The sequence below is a fragment of the Trichomycterus rosablanca genome, chromosome 13, assembly GCF_030014385.1.
Source record: "Trichomycterus rosablanca isolate fTriRos1 chromosome 13, fTriRos1.hap1, whole genome shotgun sequence".
Classification (NCBI taxonomy): Eukaryota; Metazoa; Chordata; class Actinopteri; order Siluriformes; family Trichomycteridae; genus Trichomycterus; species Trichomycterus rosablanca.
In genome coordinates, this window is record NC_086000.1 from 2,398,850 (window position 1) to 2,414,368 (window position 15,519).

The following is a 15,519-nucleotide window of genomic DNA, read 5'->3' on the forward strand; positions in this document are numbered from 1 at the left end:
ACGGTTAAAAGTCCATGGTCATGTAAAGCCAGTAGTAAATAGTGTCCCTGTAGACGTTTGCCCTCTACATTCTATTCTCTTATGCTCTCTTTTACTCTCAAAATAAACTAAACAGACAATTAAAGGGATTGTCTTTGCTTATCCCATATTTATTCATGAAATAAAAGAACAGTCATAACTACCGGTCTGTGTGTTCACTATACTTAAACTTTTATTAAACTTAAACATGTCCATTCAGAACCACTGTTATTCTATATGACACATACAGTATATGACACAGTCAAGCCCTCTAGAATTTACAGCACAAACAACATACTTCCTACCGACCACAGAGAGAAACAAATGAGCCTCTGTTTAGCCTTTTCGTTCCAACATTGTGATTTGATTAGAATATTTTAGGCCCTTTATAAGTGGCTACAGGCTTCCGTGTTCCCTCTGTGTAAAGCTTATGTGAGTGTAAACAGTGTAAACAGTGTTTCAACAGCTTGATAGGACACTCTTTATTCTTAGATGGAGCATTTGTTATTAACAAAGCGCATCTCTGGTTATCACAAAGACCAGCTGATTATGAAGCACAAAAGGTGTTTAAACGAAAAGTGAAAGTGTGTTGGCAACTGAACCACCCAGCATCGTGGAAACACCAGCAAACTGCATTCTGCCAAATAGACCCTATCATTTTAAACCTTGTCCAATCACAGTGTTGATTCCTCATTTTACAGTCCTCCCACATCTCAGTTTACACAGTCACAGTATTGTTTCCTCATTTTTTAAAAAGCTCATAGAACACCAGCGTCCATCTACAGAGCTTTCAGACCACAGTGAAGATCACGTTTCATTTGGCTGTTTGCACCACATCTGGAAAATGGCAGATCAAGATCCACAGAATCCTCAGCGTCAGGTAAAACAAGAACAGAACTGATAGAATAACAGCAAGTTTTTACTTCTTGTTTAACTGTTTAACCAAAATGATTGTTTCTTTGAGGTTTAGGATTAGTTTACTAGATTAGTATCTGTGTGAGTGCACTATACTTAAACTTGTGTTACACTTGTAATGTAGACATGTAGACATCAAGTATTTTGAGGGTTTATTGATTCTTTCTTGGTTGGATATGTGAGGGTAATAATTTTTTTTTTTTTTTTGCAGGTTACATTTATTGATAGATATAATTCCCGTGGAATAAAGGAGATCTCTGTTCGTGGGATGCACCTCAGTATACCAGAGTTGACAGAGCAAATGGAAAAGGCAGCAAAAAAGAAAGAACTGAAACCTAAACCAAAGATGTTGGATTATTTAATTAAAGCCCAGTCTAACCTAATACCAAATTACCCAAACCCAGTTGAATTTGTGGTTTCAGATTTAACCCATGTCACTGAAAAGAGTGGATTCGAAGGAATATTAAAGTCAGAGCAGTTTAGGTCACCTGTAGATGATTTCTCTTGGTGGAGCTTATACATCAACGAAGAGGAGATAAAATCAGCGGAGAAACGGTACTTGGAGAAGAACGCCCCAAGTAGGGCACAACAGCCAGATAATCCAGAACCGTTCTTGGAGAAGTTTACCACATCACCCCTGTTCAAGGCACCTCGCTATGGAAATTATCGCTTCAAATTTCCTCTTGCTGAACTGATTGAACAATACAAAGAACAGAACTGTGAGGGGATGGAACCAGTTTTTCGTGTGTTTAAGACTGTCACCTACAAACAGGAGATTATGTATGTTGTTCTGGTTCACAGTCCTGAGGAGAATGAGGTTTTTGAAAATGTCCCACTTCTTGAAGAAAGCGAGTGGGTTAGTTATAAAGATGGTCAGATTATCTGGAAAGCACAAGCCATTTGTGAAACCCACTGTTACAGCCTTTCACCAGAACTAGAAGCAGAACAAGTGGCTAGGGGATCAGAACAGTATTATGTTTGGGATCACGCTTGTCTGGCCTTTTACATACCAAGAAAAACATCCAGGGCTCTGAAATTCCCCAGAAAAAGGCTTATAGAAGTGCTCGAAGCCTGCAGACTTGATGATATAGATATTTCACGAAATAAATCAGGAGCAGATAAAGAATTCTTGTACCAAGAAGCAGTAAGGAGAGTGAGTGAATTAAAGAAGGAGTTAAAAGATTAAGGATTTATGATTTTAAGGTGATGGTTTCCTTTATTACAAGGCAGGTACAGGTTACACATATAGGTCAAACACAGTAATTTTACATCATTTTGTTGAAGGTTTTGTTTGCTGGTACACAGGCACATGTAAAAAATGTGTTGTGGAATGGGAGGAGATGGTCTAAGCATAACTTAGTATATGGACACCTGACAATGAGCTTGTTAAACATTCAGTTTCAAAACCATAGTTAGTATGGTTTTTCACTTGCCAAAAGATTCATTCCACAGCCTAAAATTTGCCAGGAAAAGGCTCATCGAAGCTCTTGAGGCATACAAAAAGGATGTTATTAATATTTCAAAGGGTAACAGGAGGAAAGCAACAATCCAAAAATAATGACGAAGACAAAGAGTTGCTTTTTAAATAAGTTCATGATAAGAATACATTTTAAACAATACAACAATATAATATAATATATAATATAATATAAATAAACAATACTAATTTTCTACACTATAGTCATATTTTATACCGTTTTTTTGTTTTATGTCCATGTTTAATCTTATTTTTTGTTACAAATAGTTAAATGTGTGTCCTATCTTATTACCTATATGATGTATGGTCAAGTGTATTGTAATAAACTTAAAAATAAAAATGTAACCTGAGAAGAATTCTATTTTATGTACACAAATCACTTTTACATTTATCAGAGGTGGTCAAAGTCCATGGATACGTTTGTTTTATTACATTATCAGCTTGGATCAGCTGGCCTGGCAGCTAGACAGACATGGTTGGCGCTCTGTCCAGGGAATGTCTGTGTCCAGTGTTTTCCAGTAAACCTGGTCCTACCACCCTAGTTTAAATAAAGTGAAATGTTACTTCAGGTCTAATGAGTTATGCAGAATCACGCTAATTTATAAAAATAAATAAAAATGTGTTCTGCTGTGTGTAAATCAGTTATTACTATAGTATTATCATGTATTTAACCATAAGTACTATTATGAAGTTGCTCAATCACTAGTTTCTGCACAGCAACTCTGTGGGTAGCACTGTCAGCTCACAGCAAAAAGGTCCTGTGTTATTTTCTGTGTGGATTTTGCATGTTCTCCCAGGTATGGGTTTCCTTCAGGTGATCTGGTTACCTCCAACAGTCCAAATACATAGTCATGTTTATTAGAGCTACTAAAATTGCCCTAGATTTGTGTGTGTGTGTGTGTGTGTGTGTGTGTGTTTGCCCTGTGATAAACTAGCAGCTGTTGGGGAGTTTCCTGCCCTACGCCCAGCAAACAGGACCCAATGTGACCTTAAATATGATAAAAGCAGAAGTAATACAGACAGTGGATGAATCGTGTATGCCTGAGGTGAAGTTTAGCAATGTAGTTTTGTTTTCCCATGTTTATTGTCACTGATCATTTTAAGTGTTAATTATTATTACCTGGTTTCAGTCTAGTGAATCTTTTGTTAAATAAAACTGATATACAGCATGTATAAACTTCTGGTCTGAGTTAAGGCAGGTCTGACTCCTCTAAGAAACACTGGGTTCAAGGCAGGAATACCCCAGTGTTGTGTTCTTTAATAAGAGAAAAGACTCAGATTACAGCTTTAACCATTATCAGCGTTTATATAAAATAATGAGAAGATCAGAGAGTATGTCTCAGCCGAGGGCTTCTTAATACATCAACCTTTCTCTATAAGAGATAACAGCAGAAGCCCTGAATGTTCAGTTACCAAGGCTTATATGCTGCAGTCACACACAGCTTCAACCGTTAGTTTCTTTATTCTTGGTTTAGCTCTTTTCCTTTTCCTCCCATTCATACACTCATCTGTAGATTCTGTATTATTCATGTCAAATATGGTCTTTCCTTCTTGCCTGCAGCTGGCTAACCAGTTTGACCTCAATGCCGCCTGACTCCCTCTGTGCCTGTACATCGAGTGCCCCCGGCCAAGGGACCATCCCCTTGTATTACATGTACCATAGAAATACCATCAAGATATTTGTCAGTAATGGAACCCAAAGTGATTAAATAGAAATAATAGATAGATATGCTACTCTAAATTAGGTTTATCAATCCTTAGGTCTGACCAGGATTAGGCTGTTGTTTAAAATAAAATGACTGAATTTTGTATCTTTGCATTTTACTTTAAGAAGCGATGTTTATATTTGACACCAGCAACAACGGTCTTTTGCAAAGGATGCTGGGAAGGAACCAAATTCCGAGCAGTGCAGAAATTATCAGGGAATGAGAACCGGTACATGTCCGTTATATTTAACGAGCTGGTTGTTTCAACTACAATAAAACTCACGCGTTACAAAGAACGCCATGCAAAAATGAACGACTAAATGAAATGTCGACTTAATATTCTAATTAAATAAAGGTAAGTTTGGTTAATTTTGTTCTTTTACACATGTAACTAAGGTATCTACGTTTGACAGCTACTTCACTGGTTAGCTACAAAGCTAACGAAAGCTACAAGCTTATTCGACAACAACCGTAATAACTTCACAGTTAGTAGTCGTTTCATAGAGCTAGCGAACTGACCAAAGTCGCTGTTCTGTGTGTTTATTTTTATTTTGGGGTTTATTATAGTATATAAAAAGCTTCCCGTTTGTTTCACGCACCCGTTTTCTGTTGTGCTGTCTTTTGTCCCACCTGTTTTCCGTACTGTCAGGAAACCCGTGCTCGGATTGGCTCATTTCTTTATTTACTCCTGAGTCAGCCAATCCTGGCACAGGGGCGGGTACATGTTTCCAGGTGGGCTCCAGAACCCACCGCGATCCCAATCAAGTAGAATCAGTTAATCAAAATAAACAAATAAATGGATGTGTGGTTTATTCTCCACAGTTTAAATAATTCATCTGGCAAGTTTACACATTCTTCAGTCCTGGTCAGGTCATTAATGAGTGAGATTTTGATGCTCTTACTTGTGGCCAAATTCAAGCAGTGGTAAATTTAATACAAATTTAATATTAAGTAAAGCTTTAATACATAAAAAGACCCCAAACAGCTTCAGTGTGTATCTGGAATCTCTGAAACTTTACCGAAAAAAAAACCCCAGATAAGCCATTAATTGATGCTTAAATGGAATTACTGGAACTTAAATGGAACATTTGGCTATTATTGTGTTTTATGGTCATTACAGAGCCTTTAAGAATTCCAGAGCCTTTTAATAATAATATAATAATAATAGAATTTAATTTATAAGTGCCTTTCAGGACACCCAAGGACACTGACACTGTACAATTCAAATATAATCAAGACAAATGACAACCAATAAGGTACAATAAAAACAAATGAGAATACAGACAACACAAAATAACAAAACAAGCCAGAGAAATAGAGATAAAAGAGATAAAAGACCTAAAGACTAAGAGACCAAAAATAAAAAGATCAAAATAAGTAACTATGAACTTGGAAAAGCACTCTTAAAAAGATGAGTTTTTAAATGCTTCTTGAAAACAGATAATGACGGGCTCATGCGGAGGGAAAGTGGCAAAGAGTTCCATAATTTAGGACCCGCAACACTAAAAGCTTTTATCAAGCATGATGGCAAAGAAGACAAAGGAATGGATCCTGGACCAAATCAAACCTAACCTCTCATTTAAAGCCCAGATCTTTACCAAGGGTGTCAATAATTCTGGAGCTGATTATAGAAAAGACAATAACATTGACATGACTTGCAAGTTCGGTCCACCTCCAGTCTTCCAAATTTCATCATGATCAGTTTACTCTTCCTCACCTGTGTGTGTGTAGGACAGTGTATAGGATATGTTGTGCAGCCTCAAGGGTTAAGATTTGCGCTATCAATCGAAAGGTTGCAGGTTTGAATCCCAGTTGAACCATTAAGCAAGGCCCTTAACTCTCTCAGCTGCAATAGATTCAGTCATCTCATTCTAAAACCATGTCTTATAACAAAGAGTCCACTCACATGTGCTTATACTTATACTATGATGCTTGTTATTATTAAATAACACAATTGTTCTGGTCCCGTCGTTCAATCTAAGCACACATTTCTTCTATTTTTAGGTGTATGTGTTCTCTAGGTGGCGCTAGAGAGTCATGGAACCTGACGTCGTCAGTCTGTACTCTTCCTCCCCGCTTCAACTCGACGAGGGCGGAGAGGAGGAAGATGAAGACGACTTCGGCGAGTTCGGCGTCTACTGCTGCGGCGTGTCCTCCAGTTTCAGTTTCTCAGAGCTGGACACCTCTAGCACGTCCGGTCAGTCGAGCGAGGTGGACACGTTCGGACGAAACCTGACTGAGACGGAAAAGCTAACACAGAATCTCCAGGAAGAGTCCAAATCTGAGCAGCTAAAATACCAGAATGATAAGAAACTGGAAGTTCTTACTGGTGTTTCACTTAGCATCATGCAGAACGAGCCGTCTGAGGTCTTTTCTAGAGGGCATCACAGATTATCCAGCACCTCTGAGCCTCAGCACATCAAGCTTTGCACCGATCCAGATCCAGACCGATCCATCTGCACCGAGACCGTTCTAGTATCTAGAACTGATATTGTAGCCGGGAATTCCAGCTTAGAAGCTGGTCAAGGTTCTACAGCGTTCACTGGTTCTCCTGCACCTTTGGATGCCCACAGAGAGGTCTTCAGGTCTGGGAAGAATGTAGTAAAAGAAGGGAGAACTGAAATCAAGGAAGGTCTCAGCAACAAGGAAATGGAGGTACGGGATGAAAAGGAGGAAGTTCAGATGCAAGATGGGTCAGAAGATCCTGCAGAACTACCTAATACACCACCTGTCCAAGTGGTGAAGGTTAGTTTGGTCCTTGATGCAAAGTTAACTGAGAACAATGAGACGTCTGATGAGCCTGGAATAAAAGTAGATGATTCTAATGAGACCATGGCTTCCTCTCGTGAAGAACAGATTAACCATGGTGCCTTTGATGCATCACCAGACCCCTTGGTTGAGAAGGTCATTGATAACATCAAGGAGACAAAAGCTTCCTTTTCTGAAGAACCAGGCTGCGATGTTTCTGAGAACCTTGCTAAGATCAATCCAACCTCTGATGCCCAATTTATTAAGAACATCACAGAGTCTGCAATGAGTCCCACAGTTGAGCTGGCTGCCGAAACAGAAGGGGAAGAACAATTTAAGGAGACCACAGTCGCCCCCACAGTGGAGACATTCTATCAAGATGAGCCTGATGGGGTCATGACGGAAGTGAAATCCAACTCGGTTGATTTCAAGGTGGACCTCACTCAGGGTTTTGGAGACGTCACAGAATCAACTCAGGACGGATTTGCTGACTTTGTCACCGCACTGACGTGCTGCTCCACCGACGACGAGTTTGAAGACACGGACTCCATGCAGGATTTAAAAGAGGAAGAGGAAGAGCTGTTGGCCGACGATGAGGACAGCAGATTGTTTTCAGAGCTTCCTCCCAGCGAAAGCTTTGCAGATTTCAGTTCAGCTCCGTTTGGAGGCCTCGCAGGAGCGGAGGGTGAATGTTGGTCGGCGTTCGGCCAGCAGGAGGAATTCGGAAGGCAGCCGGAGTCATGGGCGGCGTTCGATGAGGGACGGCAAAGTGGTTCTGCCACAGAACCTCACGCTGAAGACCTCCAGACTGATCTTGTGTTGGTAGGTTGGTAGTTTGGATTAAAACAACATTATTATGACAACATTTGCTGGGTTAGAAATATACATACAGAAACTTAGATGGTGTCATTTAATGACTTCATCGAGTCCTTATTAATGTTTTGAAATGAGATGGTCATGATTGAGTGCCTACACACTCCAAAAATGGCATTAAACCAGCAAACATGTGGTCAGCAAACGCCTAATGTGACCACCAAGTTTTAAAGCCCTTATTTTAGGATCCATCTGATTTCTTTATGTTTGACACACATCATTATCGTTGTTTTTTTTTTATTTATATTTGGCTTTTTCCGCTTTCTTAGGATGGCCTGAGTCTCAGACTGCAGCATCTTCTCAAGAACGTTTTCCCCTTAGAGATCACGCTGAAAGATCCTGAAGTTCTGACCCTCATGACCCTGCTGGAGCTCAAAGATCGTGAAGAACTCAGGTGCTGTACTGTGCATAATCACAGTGACCGAAAGTGAGGATCAAACCCTGGTTCCTATGATCAGGGTGGCACAGTTAGTAGGGTGAGGATGAGATGCCCCGTGATGGACTGGCGCTCTGTACACCACAGTGTACATCCAGTGTGTCCGGGTGCCGTTAGACCCGGTGCAACTCTGATCTGATGAAGCAATTAGCTTAATAAATAAATGAATAATATGTTTGTCAGTTAAGACTAGACGTCCTGTGATGTCATTCTACATCCCAGCATAGCATGTCATTATCAGTATAGCTATTTTAGATTGGTATACTACTAAATTAGGGGCTTAAATCACCTCTAATGACAATAGACTGCATTTTGAGATCAGTCCTGGCATGCATGGGTGCCCGACAGGCTCAGTTAGCTACGTCTGAGGGAGAGAAGACCAGATAAACAACATCCTTTTATTACTGCTCCAACAGTGACTCCTAGTGTCTGGTTAAGGCATAGACACGCCCTGTTGTTGCTCTATGTACTGTAGAAGTCTTGGTTGGTGAAAAGAAGTGCACTTTGGTCGCGGTAGTTAGGGGTAACTATAATAAAATTGGTGGTGTCTATAATAAGAGAAATGTATATTTTGTAATGGGTACCATTATCGCACCCCCATCAATGTATCGGCGAGAAGAATTGCTGCACTATCAGCGTATGAGCCACATCAACACTTTACGCATCCATTTCCCCGTCTGTGTAGGTTCAAGGAGTCCGTAGCCCTGTGGCATCACCTGCTGGACATCCACAGTGCCCATGGTCTGAAGGTGCAGTGGGTGGGATCACGCAGCAACAGAATTCTGCTGGACTGCCTGGGAATCCACAATATAGTAAGTAGGAACCGCTGGCAGTACTTTTATTCACTGCTCATCTACTGCGGTCTTACACTAGGCCACCACAGCGGTTTTATAAATATGTAAACAGCTGCTGTAGTAATGGTGTGGTGTGGTGTTTGGTTTGTGTGGCATTTCAGTGTAGTAGTTTAGTGCTGCTGTAGTAGTGTTCAGCAGTGAAATGTCAAAAGCTGTTGAATCTGGTAGCTAAGCTGGTGTAACTTTTCAATGTGTTTGTTTTTTTCCCCTGCAGTTGTTTACAGGTCAGAACAAGCAGCCCATGATCGTTCCCATGTTCGCCGCGGGTCTGGTGAGTACCGCACTACAACAGCATGATTGTTTCTGTTTTAGTTTTTCCTTTGACTGCTTCTGTAATTGGGGGTCAGCACAGCGATCATTCTGGTACTGGTATTACTGGTATTTTATCCGGGTTTAGAAGAAGAAGAGATGTGTCATATATACATACAGTGTATCACAAAAGTGAGTACACCCCTCACATTTCTGCAGATATTTAAGTATATCTTTTCATGGGACAACACTGACAAAATGACACTTTGACACAATGAAAAGTAGTCTGTGTGCAGCTTATATAACAGTGTAAATTTATTCTTCCCTCAAAATAACTCAATATACAGCCATTAATGTCTAAACCACCGGCAACAAAAGTGAGTACACCCCTAAGAGACTACACCCCTAAATGTCCAAATTGAGCACTGCTTGTCATTTTCCCTCCAAAATGTCATGTGATTTGTTAGTGTTACTAGGTCTCAGGTGTGCATAGGGAGCAGTTGTGTTCAATTTAGTAGTACAGCTCTCACACTCTCTCATACTGGTCACTGAAAGTTTCAACATGGCACCTCATGGCAAAGAACTCTCTGAGGATCTTAAAAGACGAATTGTTGCGCTACATGAAAAAGGCCAAGGCTACAAGAAGATTGCCAACACCCTGAAACTGAGCTGCAGCACAGTGGCCAAGATCATCCAGCGTTTTAAAAGAGCAGGGTCCACTCAGAACAGACCTCGCGTTGGTCGTCCAAAGAAGCTGAGTGCACGTGCTCAGCGTCACATCCAACTGCTGTCTTTGAAAGATAGGCGCAGGAGTGCTGTCAGCATTGCTGCAGAGATTGAAAAGGTGGGGGGTCAGCCTGTCAGTGCTCAGACCATACGCCGCACACTACATCAAATTGGTCTGCATGGCTGTCACCCCAGAAGGAAGCCTCTTCTGAAGTCTCTACACAAGAAAGCCCGCAAACAGTTTGCTGAAGACATGTCAACAAAGGACATGGATTACTGGAACCATGTCCTATGGTCTGATGAGACCAAGATTAATTTGTTTGGTTCAGATGGTCTCAAGCATGTGTGGCGGCAATCAGGTGAGGAGTACAAAGATAAGTGTGTCATGCCTACAGTCAAGCATGGTGGTGGGAATGCCATGGTCTGGGGCTGCATGGGTGCAGCAGGTGTTGGGGAGTTACATTTCATTGAGGGACACATTAACTCCAATATGTACTGTGAAATACTGAAGCAGAGCATGATCCCCTCCCTCCGGAAACTGGGTCGCAGGGCAGTGTTCCAGCATGATAATGACCCCAAACACACCTCTAAGACGACCACTGCTTTATTGAAGAGGCTGAGGGTAAAGGTGATGGACTGGCCAAGCATGTCTCCAGACCTAAACCCAATAGAACATCTTTGGGGCATCCTCAAGCGGAAGGTGGAGGAGCGCAAAGTCTCGAATATCCGCCAGCTCCGTGATGTCGTCATGGAGGAGTGGAAAAGCATTCCAGTGGCAACCTGTGAAGCTCTGGTAAACTCCATGCCCAGGAGAGTTAAGGCAGTTCTGGGAAATAATGGTGGCCACACAAAATATTGACACTTCAGGAACTTTCACTTAGGGGTGTACTCACTTTTGTTGCCGGTGGTTTAGACATTAATGGCTGTATATTGAGTTATTTTGAGGGAAGAATAAATTTACATTGTTATATAAGCTGCACACAGACTACTTTTCATTGTGTCAAATTGTCATTTTGTCAGTGTTGTCCCATGAAAAGATATACTTAAATATCTGCAGAAATGTGAGGGGTGTACTCACTTTTGTGATACACTGTATATGTATATATGTATTTGAACCACCAATCTTCCGGTTGATAGCCCAAAGCTCTACCCACTAGGCTACCACTGTCCCAAATCACTTGGGACCCGCACTGAGAGTGCACTGACAAGTGCACCTCCTGATGGTTGCCACTGTTGGGCCCTTAAGCAAGGCCCTCAACCCTCAATTGATTAGATAATAAACTGTTTCTATATTTCTGCATAAATATGACCTAAAACATAAGATTGGAAATAAGAGTAAACTGTTTTACCCTGGTCAGGATTGAAGTGGGTGAGGTTCCACTGAGAAAACTTAACCTTGACAGGGCATCATTCCATCAGACATAGCCAATCGTGTCTGTGTAGACGCCCGGCCAGTCGATAGCACCACTGACATTCAGACCCTGCGATTATTGCAGTTATTGTGTTGATTTGCTCAAATTTGGAAATGCAAACGTTCTGTCTGTGTTTCTCCTGTTTCAGGGAATGCTTGAACCTACCAAAGATCCTGTGAAAGCCTCGCCAGTGTTTCCCTCATTTTCACCCAGCCAAGGAAGATCCACTCTATGCACTCAGGTACAGAGGAAAGAATAGAATGAAACGATCTAAATAAAATTCACACACACACTGGCTGTTATAGTTTTAGCTGAAAAGTGTAATGGGGACTTGAAATGGAATGTCTAACATGCGAATGATCAGGTGTTTACATATTTTTGCTGACCTCCCATCATCACTCATGTTGAGATGTTGTGCTGTACGTGTGTGTCCAGCAGGTGGCGGCCTCGCTGAACTTCTACCAGGACGGTACGTCTCAGCGCAGATCATCTTTCTCTGTAATGCAGGTCAAAAGCAGCCGCCACTCTCGACAGAAATCTTACTCCTGATCCAGCTTTCCTGTTCCTACTGTCCATCCTTACTGTCCTCTCTGCTTATGGACCTCATGTGGTGCTTTCTGCCCTCCTGACCTCCCCTCTACCAAACACACTGACCTGCCTTAAACCCCTAGGTGCTGTAGTCCTGTAGTCCTGTGTTTTTTATATATGGGACTCGAGGTGCTCGTGTGCTGACTGATTTCAATCCTTGGCCGTATCTTTACGATTGCACTGTCAGGCTGGATCTTACTACCTCGTTCGGTCAGTACGCAATATTTCTCATTTCTGTGCCACCTCTACACAGGCTGGACTGAACAGAACTGGACTCTCAGTTCCATGAAAATTAGAAGCTACGACACAGCGGTCCAGTGCACTAGCCCACAACAATGAGCTGTGCCTGAGGGAGAACAGGTCGGATGTTATTCACCTACGTGCCGAGAGGACGTGGTGTTACCAGTTACCACTCCAGGCTTATTCCACTTTCCACTTTTAGACCCCTGTGACACCTAACTACCCCCCATGTACCCACTATTCTGTACACGTATACACGAATGTCTAACGTGCTACGACTTCAAACCTCAGCTGTGCTATCAACCAGCCAGGTGCCCACACAGATTGACACTATTGATCCCCTCAGGATGCGATCGGCTGTGTGTCTGTTTGGGGTGGCACAACGTCACTGCTGCTGCAATTACGGCCCCTGCTCCGCCCGGTTTATGTTGCACTCTGTAAGACCTTGACTCTAGCAGGTGAAAAGAAGCGGTTGGTCTCAGCGCGCATGTCCGAGGCAGTTCATGACAAGAGTCAGAAGACTGTTATAGACTTCATGTCAATCCACATTTAAAATAATTTAGCATTACATTTAGGGAGAATCATCATCCTGTTAAACAGCCGTAAAACACAACAATCATTTTCATCATATAGTGATTAAGTCTGACCTCGGATAAACTGTGATCCTGCTCCTGATCTGTCTTAAATCGCCTTCTCTCTGATGCACTTTTTTCTGTTAAATCTCATTTTTTTCATGATCCCTATCTCAAAATGCACCGACAAACTCTTGTAAACTGAATCAAAGCAAATAAAAAGTTGTATCTTGACTTTTCCTCCTTGTTCTTGTCTCTTTGTTCTGTTCCGTCCTGTTTTTTTTTTATGTCCTTTATTCTCACTTCTCTGTGCTCACTTCTCTCGCTCGGCTCGGTGGGTAGACGATACCGTGGGCTGTGCGTTATAAGAAACATCGAGCTGCAGAAACAAAAAGGGAACTGTGGTTATAAATCAGCTTGTCATGTTCATGTGAAGTGACTTACTGTGAGGTGTGGAGGTGGTAGCATCACTGTGACGCTACTTCTCTGTGAATTCTTAAAACCGCTTCCTGTGGTTGGCCGTGTTTGAGGAAGGGAAGGTCAGACGGAGCCTGCGTGAGGGGCGGGAGTCACATGATGCTTAGCCCGCATTTATTATACATCTATATATACATATATTTACATTTTCAGCATTTAGCAGACGCTTTTATCCAGAGCGACTTACAGTCTAAGCAGTTGAGGGTTAAGGGCCTTGCTCAAGGGCCCAACAGTGGCAACCTGGCAGTGGTGGGGTTTGAACCAGCAACCTTTTGATTACTAGTCCAATACCTTAACCACTGGGCTACAACACACACACACAAAAGAGTCCCACATATATAAATATGAAGTGTGTGTTTGTGTGTGTGTGTTAGAAATGTGAATTGGTTCATTAAACTTTCCGCAAGCTTATAACCGGATGGGCCAGCTTGGTGGGTAGCCCTGTCGCCTCACAGCACGAAGGTCCTGGGTTCGATTCCCAGGTCCTTTCTGTGTGGTTTGCATGTTCTCCCCGTGTCTGTGTGGGTTTCCTCCGGGAGCTCCGGTTTCCTCCCACTGTCCAAAGACATAGAAGTGAGGGGAACTGGAGACACTAAATTGTCCATGATTGTGTTTGACATAAAAAAACCCTGAACTGATTAATCTTGTGTAAGCAGTAATTACCTGTCCTGTCATGAATGTTACAAAAGTGTGTAAAACATGACGTTAAAATCCTAATAAATAAATAAATAATATATGAGCGGATGCTGGAGGATTTTGGAAGCGTTAACCACCTTGTCATTTTTGCTTGCCTCCTCCGTGTGTGCTTTAATTCTAAGCAGCCATCACTCACCTGAACCTGGATTTTTTTGGGCCGGTGGACGACTCCAGCTCAGACAGTGATACAGACGGACCGTTGCCAGGTTGGCGAATTTAAACCTTTTTACAGACTGTACTTTTAACTTATTTAATTTGAACCACTGTTCCTTACTGAACCAAATGAAACCCCTTGACTGCATGTGTTGCTCCTAGTGCTTGAGTGTGTTGTGTTTATAGGAAACGTTTAGAGATTTATATAGACGTGTCACTGTGTATGTAGGAGTGGATCCAGAGCTGTACGAGCTGACCACTGCTGGAACGGAATGCAGCACCACTGCCGCCAGTACAGTCGATGTATTTAGCAAACTGATGGAGAGTATTGAAAAAAATAGTACTGTCACCAGGTGTGTGCACATACGCACACACACACACACACACACACACCCAATAGTCCATGGTACTTATACAACATAATATCTACCTAGAGAAATGTGGAGAACATGCCATAGAGGTGAAGTTTAAACACTTTATAAGGTTTTGAGTAGCTATATTAGAGTTGTGGTGGATCTTGAACTTACCAGGAACCACTGGGCGTGAATACGGGAATGCACTCTGACCAGGGTTCCAGTCCATCACAAAGCACCATGCACTTATTATTCACGTACACCTATGAGCAGCTTAGGAGGAAATTGGAGTTTCCCACAAGAAACCCGTGCCGATACAGGAAAACATGCCAAACTCCTCACAGACAGTGACCAAAGGCAAGGAAATTCCACTATTAGTATTGTACAATGACGATTGGGATGCAGCACCTGTTTCAGTCACAGCTTTCACTGTTCAAGTGAGACTAAGCCTAACGAGTGTGTGTGTTCACAGGAAGCCGGAGATAGACGAACACACGAGTGAGGAGGCCGTACGGGTGCTCTCTCTCCTCCCCGACCTGTCCTTCATGACCGCTAGAGTCCTGATGTTCCCCTCCACCCTGACCCCGACTCTCGGTCACCTCTGACCTCCAGCCGCTTTTCCAGCAGCTCTGACCTGTGTGAACCTAAACAGCAGGTCTAACAGTAGAACATGAGGACGCACCTTCATTTCCGGCGGCTTTTCATTTTGTGCAGTGAGTGTGTTTGGTGTTAATCCTTGGTGTTCATGCTTTTCTTTTTTCCTGAACTGACACGACATGGTAAAGAAAAGAAAAACACACTAATGTCTTTACTTGAAATCAGTCAGACTTATTAACATTGACATCATTTTTCTGGGCACTTGGGTGGCACGGTGGTCTGTTGCGCTAGCCCACCACCGCTGAGATCAGGGTCTGGGCGTCTAGACATGCATAAGTTGGCTACGAATGTTGCATGGCCGTCCGAAACCCTGCCATGGATTTGCAACCTGCTCAGGGTGTTCCTGCCTTGCAACCAGCGTTTCCCTGT

General features: G+C 42.3%; 2 protein-coding genes across 5 annotated transcripts; both read left to right on the plus strand.

Annotated features, from left to right (window-relative positions):
• Positions 1-786: 786 nt before the first annotated feature.
• On the plus strand, positions 787-2,701 carry LOC134325512 (uncharacterized). The gene is made up of 2 exons (XM_063007738.1): positions 787-898; positions 1,145-2,701. The coding sequence occupies exons 1-2, from the start codon at positions 863-865 to the stop codon at positions 2,117-2,119; spliced, it is 1,011 nt and encodes a 336-aa protein (XP_062863808.1). The 5' UTR covers positions 787-862; the 3' UTR covers positions 2,120-2,701.
• Positions 2,702-4,337: 1,636 nt separating this feature from the next.
• Positions 4,338-15,309, plus strand: aftphb (aftiphilin b). 4 transcript variants are annotated; one of them, XM_063007893.1, is made up of 10 exons: positions 4,338-4,471; positions 6,121-7,686; positions 8,007-8,131; positions 8,859-8,985; positions 9,242-9,298; positions 11,563-11,655; positions 11,850-11,883; positions 14,110-14,193; positions 14,370-14,493; positions 14,966-15,309. In XM_063007893.1, the coding sequence occupies exons 2-10, from the start codon at positions 6,154-6,156 to the stop codon at positions 15,096-15,098; spliced, it is 2,310 nt and encodes a 769-aa protein (XP_062863963.1). In that variant the 5' UTR covers positions 4,338-4,471; positions 6,121-6,153; the 3' UTR covers positions 15,099-15,309. The 4 variants fall into 4 exon arrangements, with proteins under 4 accessions (XP_062863963.1, XP_062863964.1, XP_062863965.1 ...); XM_063007894.1 differs by having other exon boundaries at positions 14,113-14,193; XM_063007895.1 differs by having other exon boundaries at positions 11,853-11,883.
• The last annotated feature ends 210 nt before the right edge of the window (positions 15,310-15,519 follow it).

Excerpts from the sequence above, each read along its gene's own strand:
- LOC134325512 (XM_063007738.1), top strand. The coding sequence starts at position 863 with ATGGCAGATCAAGATCCACAGAATCCTCAGCGTCAG. Across the intron at positions 899-1,144 it reads CACAGAATCCTCAGCGTCAG|GTTACATTTATTGATAGATA; the intron begins GTAAAACAAGAA and ends TTTTTTTTGCAG.
- aftphb (XM_063007893.1), top strand. The coding sequence starts at position 6,154 with ATGGAACCTGACGTCGTCAGTCTGTACTCTTCCTCCCCGCTTCAACTC. Across the intron at positions 8,132-8,858 it reads AAAGATCGTGAAGAACTCAG|GTTCAAGGAGTCCGTAGCCC; the intron begins GTGCTGTACTGT and ends CCGTCTGTGTAG. Across the intron at positions 14,194-14,369 it reads TACAGACGGACCGTTGCCAG|GAGTGGATCCAGAGCTGTAC; the intron begins GTTGGCGAATTT and ends CTGTGTATGTAG.